Source organism: Arachis hypogaea, chromosome 9 (genome assembly GCF_003086295.3).
Source record: "Arachis hypogaea cultivar Tifrunner chromosome 9, arahy.Tifrunner.gnm2.J5K5, whole genome shotgun sequence".
NCBI classification, from domain to species: domain Eukaryota; kingdom Viridiplantae; phylum Streptophyta; class Magnoliopsida; order Fabales; family Fabaceae; genus Arachis; species Arachis hypogaea.
In genome coordinates, this window is record NC_092044.1 from 56,518,382 (window position 1) to 56,541,504 (window position 23,123).

The 23,123-nt window shown below is 38.0% G+C and overlaps 1 protein-coding gene and 1 non-coding gene across 2 annotated transcripts; both read left to right on the top strand.

Annotated features, from left to right (window-relative positions):
• The first annotated feature begins 2,631 nt into the window (after positions 1 to 2,631).
• Positions 2,632 to 2,735, top strand: LOC112714174 (small nucleolar RNA R71). Its single transcript, XR_003159130.1, has one exon. It is a non-coding gene; the product is annotated as a small nucleolar RNA R71 (small nucleolar RNA).
• A 17,454-nt stretch (positions 2,736 to 20,189) lies between these two features.
• On the top strand, positions 20,190 to 22,262 carry LOC140175120 (uncharacterized). The gene is made up of 4 exons (XM_072202048.1): positions 20,190 to 21,049; positions 21,373 to 21,574; positions 21,827 to 22,018; positions 22,116 to 22,262. The coding sequence occupies exons 1-4, from the start codon at positions 20,190 to 20,192 to the stop codon at positions 22,260 to 22,262; spliced, it is 1,401 nt and encodes a 466-aa protein (XP_072058149.1).
• Positions 22,263 to 23,123: the final 861 nt, after the last annotated feature.

Below are 23,123 nucleotides of genomic sequence, written 5' to 3' on the forward strand. Positions count from 1 at the left end.
GGATCCTTTTTACCCTTGCCTTTTGGTTTTAAGGGCTATTGGCTTTTTCTGCTTGTTTTTTCTTTTTCTTTCTAATTTTTTCGCCTTTTTTTTCGCAAGCTTTTGCTTTTTCACTGCTTTGTCTTGCTTCAAGAATCAATTTTCATGATTTTTCAGATTGTCAATAACATTCTCTTTGTTCATCATTCTTTCAAGAGCCAACAATTTTAACATTCATAAACAACAAGATCAAAATTATGCACTGTTCAAGCATTCATTCAGAAAACAAAAAGTATTGTCACCACATCAATATAATTAAACTAAATTCAAGGATAATTTCGAAATTCATGTACTTCTTGTTCTTTTGAATTAGAAACATTTTTCATTTAAGAGAGGTGAAGGATTTATGGAATTATTCATAGTCTTAAGACATAGTTACTCAATACTAATGATCATGAGGTAGAGACACAAAACATAAACACACATATAGCATAAAAACCGAAAAACAGAAAAAATAAGAACAAGGAATGAGTCCACCTTAGTGATGGTGGCACTTTCTTCTTGAAGAACCAATGATGTCTTTGAGTTCTTCTATGTCTCTTTCTTGCCTTTGTTGCTCCTCCCTCATTGCTCTTTGATCTTCTCTAATTTCATGGAGAATGATGGAGTGCTCTTGATGTTCCACCCTTAATTGATCCATATTGTAACTCAAATCTTCTAGAGAAGTGTTGAGTTATTCTCAATAGTTGTTGGGAGGAAAGTGCATCCCTTGAGGCATCTCCGGGATTTCTTGGTGATGAGCTTCCTCATGCGTCTCTTGGGTTCCATGACTGGGCTCTCTTGTTTGCTCCATCCTTTTCTTAGTGATGGACTTGTCCTCCTCAATGGGGATGTCTTCTTCTATGATATCTCCAGCTGAGTAACATAGATGGCAAATAAGATGAGGAAAAGCTAGCCTTGCCAAGGTAGAGGGTTTTTCGGCTATTTTGTAGAATTCAAGGGAGATGACTTCATAAACCTTTACTTCCGCTCCATTCATGATGCTATGAATCATGATGGCCCGATCCATAGTAACTTCGGATCGGTTGCTAGTGGGGATGATGGAGCGTTGGATGAACTCCAACCATCCTCTAGCCACAGGCTTGAGGTCCAGTCTTCTTAAACACAAGATAGTCCCCATTCAATTGAAAGACTAATTCTCCTTTGTTAACATCTATCACAGCTATTGCTGTGGCTAGGAAAGGTCTTCCAAGGATGATGCATTCATCCTCCTCCTTTTTAGTGTCTAAGATTATGAAATCAGTAAGGATGTAAAGGCCTTCAACCTTCACTAACACGTCTTCTACCAATCCATAAGCCTGTCTTACTGACTTATCTGCCATTTGTAATGAGAATATGGCAGGCTGTACCTTAATGATCCCCAGCTTCTCTATTACAGAGAGTGGCATAAGATTTATGCCTGACCCTAGGTCACACAGAGCCTTCTCAAAGGTCATGGTGCCTATGGTACAGGGTATTAAGAATTTGCCAGGATCTTGTCTCTTTTGAGGTAAAGTTTGCTGAACCCATGTATCTAGTTCAATAATGAGCAAGGGAGGTTCACCTTCCCAAGTCTCTTTACCAAACAATTTGGCATTCAGCTTCATGATGGCTCCTAGATATTGAACAACTTGCTCTCCAGTTACATCTTCATCCTCTTCAGAGGAAGAATAGTCTTCAGAGCTCATGAATGGCAGAAGGAGATTTAATGGGATCTCTATGGTCTCTATATGAGACTCAGATTCCTTCAGGTCCTCAATAAGAAACTCCTTTTTGCCTGAGAGACATCCCATGAGGTCTTCCTTATTGAGATTCATGTCCTCCCCTTCCTCTCTAGGTTCGGCCATTTTGATTATATCAATGGTCTTGCACTCTCTTTTTGGATTCTCTTCAGTATTGCTTGGGAGAGTACTAGGAGGAGTTTCAGTGACTTTCTTACTCAGCTGGCCCACTTGTGCCTCCAAATTTCTTATGAAAGACCTTGTTTCATTCATGAAACTTAAAGTGGCCTTAGACAGATCAGAGACCAAGTTTGCTAAATTAGAAGTGCTCTGCTCAGAATTCTCTGTCTGTTGCTGAGAAGATGATGGATAAGGCTTGCTATTGCTGAGCCTATTTCTTCCACCATTATTAAAGCCTTGTTGAGGCTTTTGTTGATCCTTCCATGAAAAATTTGGATGATTTCTCCATGATGAATTATAGGTGTTTCCATAAGGTTCACCCATGTAATTTACCTCTGCTATTGCAGGGTTCTCAGGATCATAAGCTTCTTCTTCAGAAGATGCCTCTTTAGTACTGTTGGATGCATTTTGCCATCCATTCAGACTTTGAGAAATCATGTTGACTTGATGAGTCAATATTTTGTTCTGAGCCAATATGGCATTCAGAGCAATAATTTCAAGAACTCCCTTCCTCTGAGGCGTCCCATTATTCACGAAATTCCTCTCAGAAGTGTACATGAATTGGTTATTTGTAACCATGTCAATGAGTTCTTGAGCTTCTGCAGGCGTTTTCTTTAGGTGAATGGATCCACCTATAGAATGGTCCAATGACATCTTAGAGAATTTAGATAGACCATAATAGAATATATCCAAAATGGTCCATTCAGAAAGCATGTCATAAGGACACCTTTTGGTCATCTGCTTGCATCTTTTCCAAGCTTCATAGAGGGATTCACCATCTTTTTGTTTGAAGGTCTAAACATCCACTCTGAGCTTGCTTAGCTTTTGAGGAGGAAAGAACTTAGCCAAGAAGGCCGCGACCAGCTTATCCCATGAGTCCAGGATATCTTTAGGTTGTGAATCCAACCATATTCTAGCTCTGTCTCTTACAGCAAAGGGGAAAAGCATGAGCCCGTAAACTTCAGGATCTACTCTATTAGTCTTAACAGTCTCGTAGATCTACAAGAACTCAGTTAAAAACTGGTAAGGATCTTCTGATGGAAGTCCATGGAACTTGTAGTTCTGTTGTAGTAGAGCAACTAGTTGAGGTTTCAGCTCAAAATTGTTTGCTCCAATGACAGGGATTGAGATGCTTTTTCCATCAAACTTGGAAGTAGTTGTAGTGTAATCACCAAGCATCCTCCTTGCATTATTATTTTTGGCTGCCATCTCCTCTTCTTGTTCAAAAATTTCAGAAAGGTTGTCTCTGGATTGTTGTAATTTAGCTTCTCTTAGTTTCCTCTTCAGAGTCCTTTCAGGTTCAGGATCTACTTCAACAAGAATATTCTTGTCCTTGCTCCTGCTCATATGAAAAAGAATAGGGAACAGAAAATAATAATAGGGATCCTCTTTACCACAGTAGAGAGATTCCTTTATGTTAGTAGAAGAAGAAGGGAATAGAAGAAGGAAAAGAGTCAAGAATCCAAACACAAGGGTGAAGATAGGTTCAGATTCTTTGAGATGAAGAGAAGTGTTAGTAAATAAATAAATAAATAGAAGGAGATGAGAGGGAGAGAAATAAAAAATTAATTTTGAAAAAGGGTTAGTAATTTTCGAAAATTAAAAGAAGAATTAAAATTAAAAATTAAAATTTAAAACAATTAGTTAATTAAAAGAATTTTGAAAAAGAGGGAGGTAATTTTTGAAAATTAGAGAGAGGAAAGTAGTTAGGTGGTTTTGAAAAAGATAAGATATAGTTAATCAAACAAAGAGTCAACCAGTTAGTTGAAAAAGATTTGAAATTTAATTTTGAAAAGATAAGAAGATAAGAAGATATTTTGAAATCAAAATTTTTGAAAAAGATAAAATTTTGAAAAAGATAATTTTAAAAGATATGATTGAAAAAGATATTTTTAAAAGATTTAATTTTTTTAAATTTAAAATTGATTACTTGACTAACAAGAAACTAAAAGATATGATTCTTAGAATTTAAAGATTGAACCTTTCTTAACAAGAAAGTAACAACTTCAAATTTTTGAATCAATCACATTAATTGTTAGTAAAGTTTTCAAAATTTTGAAATAAAGATAAGAAAAAGATTTTGAAAATTTTAAAATATTTCGAAAATAATAAAAAATGAAAAAGATTTGATTTTTGATAATGGAATTCATGTTCGTTCTCTCCCTGGTAATGGCGCCAAAAAAACATGGTGCATGATACCATGGTCCAAACATAACTTCACAACTTCGCACAACTAACCAGCAAGTGTACTGGATCGTCCAAGTAATAAACCTTACGTAAGTAAGGGTCGATCCCACGGAGATTGTTGGTATGAAGCAAGCTATGGTCATCTTGTAAATCTCAGTTATGCGGATAATAATTGGTTATGGAGTTTTTGAATAATGATAATAAATAAACAGAAAATAAAGATAGAAATACTTATGTAAATCATTGGTGGGAATTTCAGATAGGCGTATGAAGATGCTGTGCTCCATTTGCATCACTGCTTTCCTACTGCCTTCATCCAATCCTTCTTACTCCTTTCCATGGCAAGCTGTATGTAGAGCATCACCGTTGTCAATGGCTACATCCCATCCTCTCAGTGAAAAAGGTCCAAATGCTCTGCCACGGCACGGCTAATCATATGTCGGTTCTCGAGCATGTCGGAATAGAATCCATTGATTCTTTTGCGTTTGTCATCACGCCCAACAATCGCGAGTTTGAAGCTCGTCATAGTCATTCAATCCCTGAATCCTACTCGGAATACCACAGACAAGGTTTAGACTTTCCGGATTCTCATGAATGCTGCCATCAATTCTAGCTTATACTACGAAGACTCTGATTAAGGAATCCAAGAGATATGCGTTCGGTCTAAAGTAGAACGGAAGTGGTTGTCAGTCACTCGTTCATAGGTGAGAATGATTATGAGTGTCACGGATCATCACATTCATCATGGTGAAGTGCAACGAATATCTTAGAACAGGAATAAACTGAATTGAATGGAAAATAATAGTAATTGTATTAAAACTTGAGGTACAACAGAGCTCCACACCCTTAATCTATGGTGTGTAGAAACTCCACCGTTGAAAATACATAAGTGATGGTCCAGGCATGGCCGAATGGCCAGCCCCCAAAAATGTGATCAATAGTCTCCTAAGATGAATAATAGAATAAAACTGAGACCAAAGATGTCTAATACAATTGTAAAATGTCCTATTTATACTAGACTAGCTACTAGGGTTTACAGAAGTAAGTAATTGATGCAGAAATCCACTTCCGGGGCCCACTTGGTGTGTGCTTGGGCTGAGCTTGAGCTTTACACGTGCAGAGGCTTCTTTTAGAGTTGAACGCCAAGTTGTAACATGTTTTTGGCATTCAACTCTGGTTTGTGACGTGTTTCTGGCGTTTGACTCCAGAATGCAGCATAGAACTGGCGTTGAGCACCAGTTTACGTTGGTAATCACGAATAAAGTATGGACCATTATATATTGATGGAAAGCTCTGGATGTCTACTTTCTAACGCTATTGAGAGCGCGCCATTTGGAGTTCTATAGCTCCAGAAAATCCATTTCGCGTGCAGGGAGGTCAGAATCCAACAACATCAGCACTCCTTTGTCAGCCTTCTTATCAGAGTTTTGCTTAGGTCCCTCAATTTCAGCCAGAAAATACCTAAAATCACAAAAAAACACACAAACTCATAGTAAAGTCCAGAAATGTAAATTTTACATAAAAACTAATGAAAACATCCCTAAAAGTAGCTAGATCCTACTAAAAATTACCTAAAAATAATGCCAAAAAGCGTATAAATTATCCGCTCATCACAAATACCGATCTAATTTTCCTTCTCTTACTAGTTTTTCTGTGATATTTTTTAAGTCAAAACATTCGTTGGTTGAATGTCCATAGATTCAATGATATTCACAATATTCTGCCCGGTTTCCTCCTCCTTTTTTGCTTTTAAGTGGTCGAGCTGGAGGTATCTTTTCAGTATGGCATACTTCTCTGTAGACATCCACAAGGGATACCCGAAGAGGGGTATAATTGTGGTATTATTTTATCTTTTCCCCATGTCAATATTTTTTTTCTTGGATTCTTTGTCCTTATCTCGGGAGGAGTAGGAGAATCCGGATTTTGATGTCTCTCCTAGTCGAGCATTTTTCTCCATGTTGATATACTTCTCTGCTCATTCTTGTACCTTATTTAGAGATGCGGGATGCTTTTTTGATATGGATTGGCTAAAGGGCCCTTCTCGTAAGCCATTAATGAGGCGCATGATGGCCGCTTCTGTGGGCAAACTTTGTATGTCTAGACATGCCTTGTTGAATCTTTCCATGTAGATGCGGAGACTTTCCCGATCTCCTTGTTTGATTCCCAATAGACTTGGGGTGTGCTTGGTTTTGTCTTTCTAGATAGAGAATCTGGCTAGAAACTTCTTGGCTAGGTCATCAAAGGTTGAGATGGACGTGGGTGGTAGATTGTTGAACCACTTAATCGCTGTTTTTGTTAACGTGGTCGGGAAGGCTTTGCAGCGGACTGCGTCTGAGGCGTCAGTGAGGTACATTCGACTTCTGAAATTACTGAGGTGATGGCTGGGATCTGCTGTGCCATCATATAAGGCCATGTCTGGGAGTTTAAAGTCTTTTGGGATTTTGGTCTTCATGATCTCCTTGGTAAATGGATCTTGGTCCTTGCGGGAGCTGTCTTCGTGGGTTGATCGAGTCGCTTTGGCTTTGAGGTCGGCTTCGAGTTTTAGGAGTTTGTCCTCCAATTCTCGGTGTTGCCTTATCTCCCTTTGTAGGTCCTTTCCAGCTTCTCGCTGATGTTGGGCTTCTTTCTCAAGTTGTTTTAAACGATCTTGAAGCATCTCAAGGGCTCCCGGGTTTGGTGATTTTTGTCTTCGTTAGGTTGTAGGGTATCTTTTGGTGTAGTGTCCATGTTTTTGTGCGGCGTTCTGTTTTCTTGACCCGAATCGTGGTCGTTGTCAATGTTGTCCACCATGATGATGGGATGACTTCCAGGTTCCCCGACAGTGGCGCCAATGTTCCGAGGGTTACCTGAAACTGTAGGTCTATCTCGGATGAGATCTTCTGTACTGATTGGAGATGACGTGTCCGGCTTGTGCGTGGTGGCCGGAGCTGTCGTGTCTGACTTGTTGGACTGGCAATGCTGCGAATCCTTCATCATCGGAGGGTGGTGGTACCTGCAAGGGACTCTGATGCTTAAGTTAGCAAGGGTATTAAGCAGGTTTTTGGTAGAATCAGAGTATGAGTTATACCTGGGTGCTCCACTGTATTTATAATGGTGTAGAGTGACCTTTTCATATAAGATAAGTTAGTTATCTTATCTTATCTTTATCTTATCTTTATCTTATCTTTCGTGGGAACCGCCCTTATCTCTATAGGCTTGGGCTGCCTTTAGATTTGGGTCGCGTTCCTCTGTTTGGGCCCTTTATTGGGCTTTTCTGGCAGTTTGGCCGAGCTCTTTGAGAAGAGGTCGGGTAGTTTGACCTGAAGAGGCTGGTCGTCTCGTTGCTAATCATCCCAGGTCGGACAGCTCGACGCAGGGTATGAACAGTAACAAAGGACACAAAATAAGGAAATATATTTTTCTAGAGTTTTAGAGGCACTATAATAATTTCAATCCTAATTAATATTCTAAAGTAATATGTAACAAATCTGAAATATTTTGATACTTCAAAATTAAAATTAACAACTTTATTAATTTTATGTTGTTCTCCTTTTTTTGGTATTGGATTTTTAAGAACACCACCTCTTTTTTTATTGAAATTTTTGTGTTTTTTTTTTAATTTTTGAGTTTTTTTCTGAATATATCCCTAAAATAAAATTGTAAAAACAAATAAAAAGAAAAAAAAAACAAAAAATGAGACTAAACCCTAAAATGTGTAGATAAATAAGAATTTATCTACGACCTGTAACTGATACCAAATGATAAAAAAATGAAGAATAAAAGACACAACAAAAAATATAAATGAAATAAAAGACACAATAAAAATGAAACTTTTTATCCTTTTAAGTAAACTCGAGTTTATTTTGGTGTAATATGTGATTCTTAGATATAGCAAGTGATACATTAATTCTTTAGAATACGACTTATGGATACAGAAGGTGAAACTTGTAATTGTGAGACGTCACAAGAAGTTGTGAAACTTTGATTCTCGCTGAAAAGTTTTCTTAATGGCAGATTTATGGTAGTTGGTAATAGATATGCGAGATGATTGTGGATTAAGAAAGTGTTAAGTCTTTAGTAGCTCAATGCATAAAGGACAATGACTTGCAATAAGTTAGCTAAGTGATCAGATTGCCTCCTAGTGATTAGTGCGCTTAGAAAAATCCTTGGATGAGTTATTTGTTAATGTATGATCGGGAATTGTGAATGTAGGTTATGCTGAAGTTGCATGTATTGTTAGATGATTTCGTCAAAAGCGAAGTCGATAATGGTGATGTTTGAAAAGTTGAAATTCTAAAGCTTGACGTGAGACTGGTTGCTACCATGGATATTGTTTTGAGGGTTACCTGAAATGGTGATTTGGGCCTGAACGTGAGGTCCAGACTCCTTCTAAGGCAGCGTCTAACTTATTCTAATGCCGAGGTGCCACCATTCGTGTTCCTCGTGAGGAGGTGGGGGATGGTACATGCAAGAGACTTTAATGCTTAAGTTAGCAAGAGCTTTAGGTAGGATTTTAGTAGATTGGGACGTGAATATACCTGAGCGGTGTTAATGTTTTCATAGTATAGTAGATAGCCACCATTTTAAATAGTTCCACCTTTATTAGTAGATAACTGTTCTCTTTATTTTGGAAGTTTGTTGGGTTCTATCTTTTGGTGGAGATAGAGATAGTAGGAGAGATTCAGGGGAGGTAGTTACTTATTTAAGTAAAATTGAACCTTTCTTGCTGCGTCCGACCTCTTTAAGAGGTCGATTAAGTTGGAGAGGCCATCCTCTTTGGATGGGCCTTTTATCCTTTTTGGGCCTGGCTTTATTTTTGAGGCAGGGTATGAACAATACCCCTACTTGAGTCTGAGCTTACATGAGTTTGGGCCCAAGCATTTTGTGGCCTAAATTTCTATCGTCGGGTACCCTGCCTTCAAGAGGTCGGGTACTCAATGCATTCAAAATTTTAAAATTTTGCCTCTTTAATGATACGGCAAACATCACACCGCAACTTACTGGGAATCCACGCATGGGTTTAAAGAGTGGGCGAAACATCTTTTTTGCCCCTTTATTTCTTATAAAAGCCTCGCGTCTTCCTTTATCACCCCTTTTCTATTTTTGAAATCACTCACTTTGCTTCATTTTCTTCCTTGAAAGAAAATAATTTTCACTCTTCTTCTTTTGTTCTTGCTTTGTAACATAATTTTGGTTCAAGATTTCTCTATCTTGGACCCTTGAAGATCTTGCTTTAGTTTTCAGAGAGGAATGTTCGTGTTTCTTGTTGTTAGACGTGCCCTTCCTTTTTCGTATTTCATCGAGGTTGGTGTCTTTACCCTTGTTTTCTGTTTTCGATTACTCTGAGTAATGCTTGAATTTTTGTTTTGAATGATACTTTGAATGGTGATTTAAAATGTTGTTGGTGACAGAGATTTTTGCTTTTCCTTTTTCATCATTGATACTTGTTGTTTTTGAAGTTTTGTTGAAATTGTCGCTATGTGAGATTGTTATCATGGACTATGATTTGTATTGTCCCTAAATGGTGTCACTTTTACTTTCTCGAAAGTGATACCATTTCTAACTATTGAATTAGTTTTTGAAAAATTCTTTTGAAATCGTGTTTTTAACGCAATTCTATGAAAATCTGACTTTTTTTGCTTGGTGTCCGGGTTCTTTTTGTGACAGTTTTTTTGCTTGTTGTATTTATAGGTATAGCTTTATGTCTCAATCCATTATTCACGACATGTCAACAAAAGTCCCATCTTCTCTTTTAACTTGGGTAGATACTTCTATCTCTACTCCTGTCCCTGTAATTGATAGAGAGTATACCGAAACCTTTCATAGGCATCATAAGTTGTATGAGAACCAGGAAGATGAGCAAAACTATGAAATAGTGGTGGCTAATCTCGAGGAAAAGGGTATGTTTTTATTGCGGATTTTAGGAATATCTGCAATTGAACCAGCAAGTGCACCAGGTCGTCCAAGTAATACCTCAAGTGAATGAGGGTCGATCCCACGAGGATTGATGGACTGAGCAATGGTGCGATATTTTACAACCCACACTACTAACCGCAAGTGCACCGGGTCGTACCAAGTAATACCTTACGTGAGTAAGGGTCGATCCCACGAGGATTGATGGATTAATCAAAAATGATTGATTGATTGACTTAGTTACGCAAGCAGAAATTGGTTTTGAGATGTTCAAAAGGTTTAAGTTCGAATTCAGAATATCAAAAGTATAGACAATTAAATAAATTGGGAATAAAATATGGAAAAAACAGTTAAGGTTTCAGAGTTATCTAATTTCCGGATTAACTTTTATTACTAATTAATTTAATCATGCAAGATTTAATTTCATGGCAAACTATATGTGACTAGACCCTAATTCCATAGACCTTCTTAGTCTCCTCTAAAATTTATTAATTACCAATTCCTTGGTCAATTAATTCCAATTAGAGGGTGATGATCAATTTCTAGTTTATATGCTAAAAGAATCATAATTATCCACAAATAAGGGGATTATATGTCACGTATCCCTTTAAATACAAACAATTAAAAATTCAGTATAATATGTTTTCAAGCTGTTGTTCAAGTAAAGAGCTTTTCCAAGTTTTACGAGAACTCAATTAGAACATGGGTCATACTTCCGTTCCACCCAATGTTCATAGAATAAAGAACGAAAACAATTATTGAAATATAAATCAAGACATGAATTAAATTAAAAAGATCAAACGAATCAATCCATGAACATAGACAGAGCTCCTAACCTTAACAATGAAGGATTAGTTGCTCATGGTTCAGAGAAGAAAAATAAGGGTTCTGGTAAAAATATTGTCCCCTGTCTAAATGTACAGAGTTTCTATTTATAACTAATCCTAATAAATCTAAAATCTAATTATCTAAAACTAAAAATAATATCTTTTCCTAAAAGATAAGACTTGAATTTAAAATTGAATTAATTAACAGATCTTCAGTTGATGGGTGGGGACTACTTGATTTGTCCATTCTGCAGCTTCTAGTCTGTGTTTTCTGGGCTAGAAACTGGGTCGAAACAGCCCAGAAATTACCCCCAGCGTTTTCTGTATTTTTGCAGATCGCGCATGTGACGCGTCTGCGTCGTCCACGCGCTCACGTCATTTGTGCAGATTCCAGTCCATGCGTTCGTGTTAGGCACGCGATCGCGTCATTGCGATTTCTCCATTCCTCGCGGTCGCGTGAGCCATGCGTCCACGTCGGTCTTCGATGATCATCTCTTTGGTTTCTTCTTTTTCTCTGTAGAAATGATGACAGGTCATCATATACCCATTTTTCAATGCTTTTTCATACAAGAAATTGATGAATTGTGCTTAAATATTGAATGCTTTTGTGATTAAATGGTATATTTCCTTGATCTTTTAAATTTATAAATCTTGTAGGAAATAAGAAGAAAAAGAAGCAAAGAAGCACAAAAAAAGGAGAAAAAAAGAGCTTTGGGACACACTTTGAAGTTGGAGCACACTTTGGAGCCTTAGGCCACGCTTTTAAAAGCGTGGCCCATGACCAAATCAACGGAGAAAGCAACCAGCACGCACACTGCCCTGCCCTTGCCAAGGGCAGAGCAATATCGTGATGCAAAGTGAGGTTGGAAGCAAGAATTTTCGCTAAGGTAAAATATGGGCGCTCACAGCATGACCATGCCTTCTTCAAAAGGCTATAACTTGAGCTACAAACGTCCAATTGATGTGCTTCCAGTTGCGTTGGAAAGCTGACATTCAGAGCTTTCCAACGATATATAGCAATTCATATTTGGCGTACAATTGAGGTAGGAACGAGAGGCATCTTTAAGGGCAAAAAATAAGCGAAAATAAACCAAAGTGCTTCCACCAAGGCTCGAAGCTGGAGCCTCACTCCAAAACAAAGTAGCGCTCAATTTTCTGCCCTGCCCTCTTGGAGAGCAGGGCAATGTCGTGCTCTTCATGGAAAATCAAGGAAAAATTGCTCCTCAAGTGCTTTCACCAAAGTTCGAACACAAGACCTTCAAGGAAGTAAAGGCTTAGGCGCTACTCCCTGGCGCACACAAACGCATCATGGCACGGTCAAGGAACGTGGTGCGCGCACAAGACACACCAAGGCAACATTGCCCTGCCCTCCACAAGGGCAGGGCAGCATCCTCACACACCAAGCTCGCACGCAATGAGCCGCACGCACCATTTCCTGCTCTGCCCTTCACAAGGGCAGGGCAGCCTCCTGGGAGCAAATAATCATGGGCCAAAAGTTGAATTTCATATAAATTCAATTCCTCACTAAATTAAATCAAGGCCAACCAAACCCATTTCTCCTCAAATCCAAAGCAAGCAAAGCCCACATCATCACTCAAAGGCACAAGAACAAGCTAGAATTAGGATTTTCATTTAATTTGTTTTTCATTTCAATTTTATTTTCATTTTGTAAAAAGCCTATATAAAGGCATCACTCTCATTTCAGAAAAGGGGGGAGCTGAATTAGAAAGGCAAGCTCCACTAGAGAGCATTAGGATTTGAGAGTTCTCTCCTTTAGTTTTTTCTGTCTTAAATCGGGGATTAAGAGTGAAGGAATTCTGTTTCCCTCTTGGTCTAAGATTTCTCTTGTTATTCTTCTGCAAAATTTCAGTGAATTAAGGATTTGAACCAAAACTCTCTTTACTGCTTTCATCTTCTTTCTTTCTGCAATTGTTCTTGGTTGGATCAAGGAAGGAATTGAGATCTAGACTTGTTTTCTAGTCTCTTTGATTTCCTGAGATCTTCAATCTCATTTGGCAATTAAACTGAATTTAATTTCTGTTTACTTCTTCAAGCAATTCTGCTTTCTGTTTAAGATTTGTTGCAAGTCACTCTTCTACTTGATTGCTTCTTACATTCTCTTGTTGAATTTTAATTCCCAGCACCTAAGTCCTTTTACTTTTCATGCAATTTAATTCTTATGCAATTGTTCCAAGTTCTGCTTGCTGCTTGCTTTAATCTCCTTGTTCCCATTCCCCTTTATATTTACTACAATTTACATTTCTTGTCATTTAAGTTTCTGCAATTTACATTGCTTGCTCTTTAAGCTTCCTGCCTATTTACATTCTGCAATTTAAGTTCATTGCTATTTACATTCTGCTGCAACAATTCTCACTCACCAATGTTAGCTTGACTAAACTAATCATCCACTAAAGTTGCTTGATCCATCAATCCTTGTGGGATCGACCTCACTCTTGTGAGTTATTACTACTTGATGCGACCCGGTACACTTGCCGGTTGGATTTGTGTGTTGGAAATTCGTTTTTCCGCAAAAACACCATCAAGAAACTTCATCAAATCCCTCCGAATGCTACCTAAAATAAATAAAATTGCACAAAACTCAAAATAGCATCCATAGTGACTAAAATATAATTAATTCTTAATTAAACTCAACAAATTAGATGCAAATTCACTAGGAAAAGATAGATAAGATGATCACGCATCAAGCAACAATGGTCGAATGATCAGTTTAGTTAGGCAGGCAGAAAAGTTGGATTAGTGATTTAAAATCACATTGAACAGTAATTCAAGTGTAAAGAGAGCAAAAGAGAATTAGTGAGAAACCAATAAGAGAAAGCAGTTAAGGTATCGGAGATGTTTACTTTTTCGGATTAAACTATTTTAATCATGCAAGATTTATTTCATGGCAAACTGTAATGGACTAAACCCTAATGTCTTAGTGATTTAGTCTCCTCTAACCTTCACCAACCGCCAATGTCTTGGTAACTCGATTCCAATTAAAGGGTTAAGTTCAAATCTAGTTTATGGCCACAAAAACCCTAATTACCCAAAGCTAAGAGGATTATATGTCATGTATCCCGATTATTTCAAGTAATTAACAATTTAGGAGGAATTTACTTTCAAGCTGTTGTTTAGGTGAGAGACCTCTTCCAAGGATCGCAAGAACGCATATAGAATAAGCGTCACACTTTCGTTCCACTCGGATTCATAAAATGAAGAACAAAAGTAATCCTTGAAAATGAATCAATGTATTAATTAAAATAGAAAAGCAATAGTGTTAATCCATATAAATAAATAGAGCTCCTAACCTTAACCAAGGAGGTTTAGTGGCTCATGACTTACAAAAAAAATAAGGGTTCTGAAAAGTATGAAAGCGTGGAAGAGAGAAGATCTCCCTGAAGGGTGAATATTTTTCCTTTTATATCTAACCTAATTTTTATTTGAAACTAAAATAAAATAATAAATCCTAAAACTAAAAGATATTGTTTGTAATTAAAAATTACAAAAATAAAATAAAAGATAACTAATAAAAGCTAAATCCACTTGAAGATGCTTCATTGATGTAGGCTTGGCTTAGATTGCCTGGTGCTAAATGCCAGTTAAACATTTAGCACCCAAAGAGGTAGAAACATTCTGTTTTGTTGAGGCTTGCTGACGCTAAATGCCAGCTGGGAGTTTAGCGCCCAGAGAGACAGCTTCAAATCTTCTCTTTTTAGCATAAAACTCTGCCAAATTATTCCGAATTTCACCTGAAATTATAAAAATACTAAAACAACTCAAAGTAGCATCTAAAGAAAATTTTTGCACTAAAATATTATAAAAATTAATAAATTCTAACTGAAAATGACTAGAAAATAAACAGAAAATTGGTACAAGATGCTCACGCATCATAACACCAAACTTGAACTGTTGCTTGTCCTTAAGCAACTAAAGCAATATAGGACTGAGAAAAGAGAAGAAAAATGCTTAAGACTTGAGTGTTCATTTAAGCTCAGGTCTAAGTACTGAGTAGGGCCAATGACACTTTAATTCTAAATCGGTTTAGCATCTCACTATCCTTTAAAGCTAAAAATATTGATAACCTTCAAGCTTCAGCACTAGAATTCGGATAATATTATAGCTTTTTCTTTTCTTTTCTTTTTGGTGCTTTGCACCTTGAAACTAGCCGTGACTCTAAGTGTTTTGTCTTCAAGGTTAACTTAATACAACAACACCACAAGCACTAAACTGAGGAATTCTTTGAGTTCTAATTTTTCTTTTTATTTTTCCCAGACAATAGTGCTTAGAGCCTTCAGCATACTCTGTAATTGCACTTAGTCACAACTTTTAGTGCTTTGTCTCAAGGGTTACTTGACACATTTACACCACAAGCATATGGTTAAGAAAAACCACTCTTTTGAGCTTTAGATTAATTTTGACCCTCCTTACCATTGAACCTCAGATCCTTGGACCTTTCTTTTTTATTTTCTTTTTCATTTTGCTGTTTGTTTTGCTTCAAGGATCAATGTCTCACTTACTTTATAGAATTCATAATATTTTTCTAAATTCCTATGCCTCAAGAATTAACACTCTTGACTTTAATATCAATTATGCACTATTCAGTCAAACATTCAAAATTAAAGATAATGTCACCATGATGGCAAGGCATCTTAGGCTAGTTTCACTAGCCTTTTTCTTTTGTTTTTAGTAGGATTATGCACTTTCTTGAGTTATAAGTAAGCATTTGGATCAAAAGTTCATGTACACCTTGAATTAGTCAAACATGGTTAATTTGATGCAATTTCATGAGATTTAAGCCATAATTACTTGTGTGCTAAGAATGATGCAAATTCTCATGACTTTAGCAAGGCTTTAATGCATATATTGTTTGATGATAGGTGGAGAAAGGCATGGAAGGAAGTGGAAGAATGGCCATAGAAAGAAGGAGGAGAAGCAACATTTGTGGCCAAAGATGGACCACCAACGTTGCCTCAAACATTGGAGGCAAAGGCAGAAGCAAAGTTCTGCATAATTTTGGTGCCAACGTTGGAGGAAACGTTGGCTACCCCCAACGTTTTTGATATAATGTGCTTTCTGGAATTGGGAAAAATTGTGGTGACACGTACGCGTGCTATACGTGCACGCGAGGATAGGCCAACGTTGGAGGGAACATTGTCAGTCCAACGCTGATGCCAACGTGCGCGATCTGAGTTCCAAATCTTGATTTTGAAAAAGCGCATCGACGTGCACGCGTATGCCACGCGTATGCGTGAGCGTGAATTTTGGCAATCCACACGCACGCGTAAGTGACGCGCACGCGTGGATGAATCAACGTTGGAGGGAGTGTTGCCAATCAAATGTTGATGCCAACGTCTTCGAAAAGCCTTAAAAAATTGGAATTTGGGAACTTGCATCCACGCACACGCGTCACTCACGCGTACATGTGGATGAGCATTCTATTCCCAAATGTGCACACGCACAGGCAGCGCAGACGCGTGAAGAGGTAAATTGTACCATCCACGCGTACGTGTATGCCACGCGTACGTGTGGACAAGCGAACGTTGGCATCCCAACGTTGAGTCAAACGTTGCTCAAAATGCCCTAAACCCAATATCTCTAAAGAATGTTTGACTCAACGTTTGCCCAAAAACGTTGACTCCAACGTTGATATCAGAATGCACAAATGAGCACCTCTCTCTTCTCAACAGCATATGGAGCCAATCCAATCAATTTCAACAAATGCCAAAGGCCCAATCCAGATGACTTGAAGATCAATTGAAAAATTGTATAAATAGCTTAGAGTTTAAGTAAAAAGGGGGTTAGACAGTGAGAAAACCAATTGGGAAATTCCACCATTATCTTTATACTTTCCTCTGTTTTCTGCACTTTTTCTTTCTTTGTAATTTGAATTGAGCTATGATGAACTAAACCCTCTTTCATTGGGTTAGGGAGCTCTGTGTAATTCAATGGATCAATATTAGTTTTCATTCTTCTTTTTTATCTTTTCTCTTGATATGTTAGAAAAGGTTTCGTTCTTCATTCAATCATTCAATTGTCTTGGAAGAGAAATTGAATGTAATTGGATTTTGTGATTGTCTTGGAAGAGAAATCATAGAATCATGCTTGAATTCTTTCTCACATTGGATAAGATTAGGGTTTTGGATGGATATAGTGACATATAATCCTACCAATACTTTGATCTATGAATGTGTGTGGTATAATCAGTGACCAAACTTCATCTCTTTCCATGAGCACTTAAATCAAGGAATTGGGCAATTGTTCATGCTTAGAGAGATTAGATTTCCAAGGAATTGGGATCTAATCATCTAAGATTGCCAAGGAGATCAATGAATGCATTGGTTGAGGAAAAGATGAAAATGAATTTGATCTGGAGGATTATCACATCTCTTGACCCCAATGAGCTCTACCACTTCTGATCTTACCCATTCTTTTAATTCTGCAATTTACTTTGATGCTCAACAACCCCATTCCATTTAATTTCTTGCAATTTAAGATTCTGCATTTTAATTTCTTGCAATTTCTCTTTTGCCATTTAATTTCTGTCATTTACTTTCAATTATTTACATTTCTTACACTTTAAGTTTCCTGCCAATTTAAATTCTGCAATCCTCAATTCAATTCTGATTCAGTTCAACTAGAACAATTCTCCAATTAACGTTGATCAACCAACCAATCCCTGTGGAATTCGACCTCACTCTATAGTGAGTTTTTACTTGAGGACAACCTGGTGCACTTGCTGGTAGGAAATTTGTTGACAGACAAATTTTCTTGTATCAAGTTTATGGCGCCGTTACCGGAGATTAGTTTTGTATTGACAATTACTAAATTGGAGGATAACTAGATTGAGCAATTTTCTTTTCTTTTGTTAATTCAATTTCAGCTGTTACTTTTACCTTCTGCAATTTTAAGTTGTTTTCTTCTATTTCTTTACTTTCCAGCAAAACTAATCCACTGACTCACTAACTGTTTGATTAATTGCCTTAACCACTCTAATAACAATTTTTCATTAACTGTGAAACTTTCACTTATTGTTTGCTGTCTCTCTCCCAATTGTATGATAGGTAGAAGAGGGGCTTCAACCTCGTTTGACAATGAACTGGGGAGGACCTTCCTTAGATTAAGGGGGGAAGCAAGAGACAAGGGAGTAGTTGGAGCAGAAGAGTTGGAGGAGGATCTGGACGTCAATATGGAGGAAGAGGTCCATACCATGCTGGAGAAGGTGTAGCTAATCATGCACCACAAGAGGAGAGAGCTAGGCTCCTACATTAATCCCAACCCTGGGAATTGTGGGAGAAGCAATCTCAAGCCAACAATTTCGAATTAAAACCACAATTCATCACCTTGGTTCAAAACAATTGTTCATTCGGAGAAAGTGCCCAGGAAGACCCCAATCAACACCTCACTATATTCCTATGAATCTGTGATACAGTGAAATCAAATGGAGTTCATCCTGATGCCGACAGATTGCTTCTATTCCCCTTCTCTCTAAGGGATAAAGCATCCAAGTGGCTAGAATTATTTCCAAAAGAAAGCCTCATAACTTAGGAAGATGTAGTGAATAAATTCTTGACAAAGTTCTATTCTCCACAAAGAGTCAATAGGCTGAGAGCAAAGGTTCAAACATTTAGGCAGCAAGATGGTGAAACCTTGTATGAAGCATGGAAAAGGTATAAAGACTTAACAAGGAAATGTCCCCCAGAGATGTTCAATAAGTGGGTGCAACTGCATATCTTCTATAAGGAGCTATCATATGAATAAAAAAAAGGCTCTAGACCATTCATCTGGGGGTTCCCTCAACAAGAAAAAGACCATAGAGGAAGCCATTGATTTCATTGAAACAGTGGCTAATAATGAGTATTTCTATGCCTCTGAGAGAAGCAACAATAGAGGAGTCATGGAGCAGAACAACATGGATGCAATTTTGGCTCAGAACAAGATGATTGCCAAGCAATTGGCAGATCTCACAAAGAAGATGGAGGCAAACCAAGTTGCAACAATCCACACTCAACCACCAGCACAAGCAAAGTTGAACATAGAGGAAGAAAGTGACTGGGAACAAGCTAATCACATTGGAAATTCTTCAAGACAAGCCTATGATCCATATTCCAAAACATACAATCCTAGTTGGAAGAACCACCCAAACTTTGGGTGGGGAAACCAACAGAATCAGAGCCAAGATCATAGACCCTACAACTCCAACCAATTTAGCAATTCCACTTACCAACACTCCAACCAAAGACCATATCAAACCACACAACACAATTCTTCCCAGCCACCATACCAACACCAAAACAACCAGCCCAATATCCCATTTCTAACCCACCATCTGAGGATAGGCTATCTAAGATTGAAGCCTTGTTGGAAAATCTTTGCAGAGAATCTAAAGATATGAAGAACTTCAAGGAAGAGGTGAGATCCAATTCACAAAACCAAGATGCTGCCATCCAAAAACTTGAAGTCTAGATTGGATATTTGTCCAAGCAAGCTCCTAGCCATAACCCATGTAGTTCAACTAAGACAAATTCAAGGGAGGAATGCAAAGCTATTACACTCAAGAGTGGAAAGGAATTGAAGGAGACCTCAAAGAAAACTCAAGAGAGGGAGGTAGATAGAAGCTTGAATGATAATGAAAAAGCACAAAAACATGCTCCTAATCCACCAGAAGAGAAAGAAGTCCAAAGGCGATATGTCCCAAAAGCCCTTTATCCTCAAAGATTAAGGAAGAATGAAAAGGATGGCCAATTCTCCAGATTCTTATAGATTTACAAGAGATTGCAGATCAATATTCCATTTGCTGAGGCATTGGAGCAAATCCTGCTCTATGCTAAGTTTCTAAAGGAGTTAATGACCAAGAAGAGAAGTTGGAGAAATGATGAAACAATGGTGTTAATTGAAGAATGTAGCACCATCATCCAACACAAATTACCTCAAAAATTAAAGGACCCAGGGAGCTTCCAAATTCCTTGCATCATAGGAGAAATCACAGTGGAGAGGGTCTTATGTAATTTGGGAGCTAGCATAAATTTAATGTCCTTGACAATGATTAAAAGAATGAAGATTGAGGAAGACAAACCAACAAGAATGGCTCTCCAATTGGCATTATCAGTCATTCAAATTCCCTCATGAAATAGTAAAAGATTTGTTGGTGAAGGTGGGTGACTTCATCTTCCCAGTTGATTTTGTGGTGTTGGATATGGAAGAAGAAGCCACATCATCAATTATCTTGGGAAGGCCATTTCTAGCTACTACTGGGGCAATCATTGATGTCCAAAAAGGAAAACTGGTCCTTAGGTTACATGATGAGAAAATGGTGTTTAATATGTTCAAAGCCATTAGCTACCCATAGGAATCACTAGGGGAATGTATGACGTTGGATGCAGTGGAAGTTTTGGTACAAGAAAGTCTCAATGAAGAAGAACTAGAGGAAGTGCCAGAAGAAAAATCTGTATCAATCAATGAAACTGTAGTAATCCAACCAATTGAAGACCTTACTTCAAGCACATTAGAAGGAAAGACGGAAGGGAATGAAGCTCCAAAACTTGAACTGAAAGCACTACCTTCTACACTCAAGTATCCATGCTTGGAAAGTGATGAAAGCTATCCAGTAATCATCAATTCTACCCTCAGTCAAGAACAAGAGGAAGAGCTAATCAAAGTACTGCAACAGCATCAAGATGCCATTGGATGGACTCTTGCTGACTTAAAAGGGATAAGCCCTTCCGTGTGTATGCATAAGATTCTGTTGAAAGAAGATGCCAAGCCTTCCATTCAACACCAAAGAAAGATGAACCCAGCCATGAAAGAAGTGGTGCAAAAGGAGGTTATGAAGCTGTGGCAAGCAGGGGTAATCTACCCAATCTCAGATAGCCCCTGGATAAGCCATGTTCAAGTAGTCCCCAAAAAGGGAGGAATCATTGTTGTGCCAAATGAAAGAAATAAACTGATACCAACAAGAACAGTAACCGGATGGCGTATGTGCATAGATCATAGAAAACTCAATGAAGCCACAAGGAAAGATCATTTTCCCTTACCCTTCATGGATCAAATATTAGAGAGACTTGCTGGACATGAATATTATTGCTTCTTGGATGGATACTCAGGCTACAATCAAATTATGGTGGACCCTAAAGATCAAGAGAAGACTTCCTTTACTTGTCCTTATGGTGTCTTTGCATATAGGAGAATGCCCTTTGGATTATGTAATGCACCCGCAACATTCCAAAGGTGCATGCTATCTATATTCTCTGACATGTATGGTTGAGAGGTTTATTGAAGTGTTCATGGATGACTTCTCTATATTTGGTGATTCATTTTCTAAATGCTTACACCACCTTGCCTTGGTGCTAAGGAGATGGCAAGAAACCAACCTAGTATTAAACTGGGAAAAGTGTCATTTTATGGTCACTGAAGGGGGTGGTTCTTAGTCATAAAATCTCCAAAAAGGGCATTGAGGTAGACAGAGCCAAGGTGGAAGCAATTGAGAAATTACCTCCACCTTGCAATGTCAAAGCAATTAGAAGTTTTCTAAGACATGCTGGATTTTACAGAAGGTTTATCAGAGGTTTTTTAAAAATTGCCAAGCCATTGAGTAACTTACTTGTCTCTGATACACCTTTTGTATTTGATCGAAAATGCATGCTAGCTTTTGAAGATCTAAAAAGGAAACTTTTCTCAGCTCCTATTATTGCCCCACCTGACTGGGATTTGCCGTTTGAATTGATGTGTGATGCATCAGATTTTGCTATTGGGGTAGTGTTAGGACAAAGAAAAGGCAACCTAGTGCATGTCATATACTATGCCAGCAAGGTCCTTAATGACACTCAAAAGAATTACACCACCACTGAAAAGGAATTGTTGGCAATAGTGTTTGCATTTGATAAATTTAGATCATACCTCATTGGCTCTAAAGTGATTGTTTTTACTGATCATACATCACTTAAATACTTATTTGCCAAGCAAGAATCAAAACCAAGATTGATAAGATGGATCTTGTTGTTGCAGGAGTTCAATATTGAGAGTAGAGATAAGAAAGGAGCAGAGAACAAGGTAGCAAATCATCTCTCAAGAATTCCTTGTGAAGAAGAAGACACAGAAAGCCCAAGTGTAAATGAGAGTTTTCCTGATGAACAACTAATGATGGTTCATAAGGCACCTTGGTTCACAGATATTGCAAATTTTAAAGCCACTGGGGAAGTGCCTCCGGACTTCAACAAACATCATAGAAGGAAGCTCATTAATGATGCTAAGTATTTCATCCGGGATGAACCATACCTTTTCAAGAAATGTGCAGATGGGATACTTAGAAGATGCATCTCAGAGGAAGAAGGACGGGAAATCTTATGGAATTGCCATGGGTCTTGTTGTGGAGGACATTTTGGAGGGGAATGGACAGCAGCCAAGGTGTTGCAGTGTGGTTTCTTTTGGCCCACCATCTTGAAGGATGCAAAAGAGCTAGTAAGTAGCTATAATGAATGCCAGAGAGCTGGGAATTTGCCCAAAAGAAATGAGATGCCACAACACTACATCCTAGAACTTGAATTATTTGATGTATGGGGGATTGACTTCAAGGGACCATTCCCAACCTCATACTCAAATAAGTATATCCTGGTGACCATAGACTACGTATCAAAATGGGTGGAGGCAATTGCAACTCAAACAAATGATAAAAAAGTGGTCATGAACTTCCTCAGAAAGAATGTCTTTAGCAGAGTTGGAGTTCCCAGAGCACTTATCAGTAATGGAGGAAGCCATTTCTGCAACAAACCATTAGAGACTCTCCTCTTGAGATATGGAGTAAAGCATAATGTGGCCACACCTTATCACCCCCAAGCATGTGGGCAAACAGAGATATCCAACAGAGAGCTAAAAAGGATCTTGAAAAAGACTGTGGGAGCTTCTAGAAAAGACTGGTCAAAAAAACTGGATGATGCTCTTTGGGTGTATAGGACAGCCTTCAAAACACCAATTGGGATGTTCCCATATCAATTAGTGCATGGGAAGGCTTGTCACCTACCATTAGAGCTTGAACACAAAGCTTTCTGAGCTCTCAAGTTACTAAATTTTGACAGTAAGGCTGCTGGTGAAAGGAGGATTTTACAACTGCAAGAGTTGGAGGAATTCAGATCCTAAGCATATGAAAATGCTAAAATTTATAAGGAAAAGGAAAAGAAGAAACATGATCTCAACTTGGCACCAAGAAGCTTTGAAGAAGGTCAGAGAGTGCTCCTTTACAACTCCAGGCTAAAGTTGTTTCTTGGGAAGCTAAAGTCAAGGTGGTCAGGACCATTTCTTGTCACTA

Excerpts from the sequence above, each read along its gene's own strand:
- LOC140175120 (XM_072202048.1), top strand. The coding sequence starts at position 20,190 with ATGACGTTGGATGCAGTGGAAGTTTTGGTACAAGAAAGTCTCAATGAA. Across the intron at positions 21,575-21,826 it reads CATCAGATTTTGCTATTGGG|GAGTTCAATATTGAGAGTAG; the intron begins GTAGTGTTAGGA and ends TTGTTGTTGCAG. Across the intron at positions 22,019-22,115 it reads ATTTTAAAGCCACTGGGGAA|ATGGGATACTTAGAAGATGC; the intron begins GTGCCTCCGGAC and ends AGAAATGTGCAG.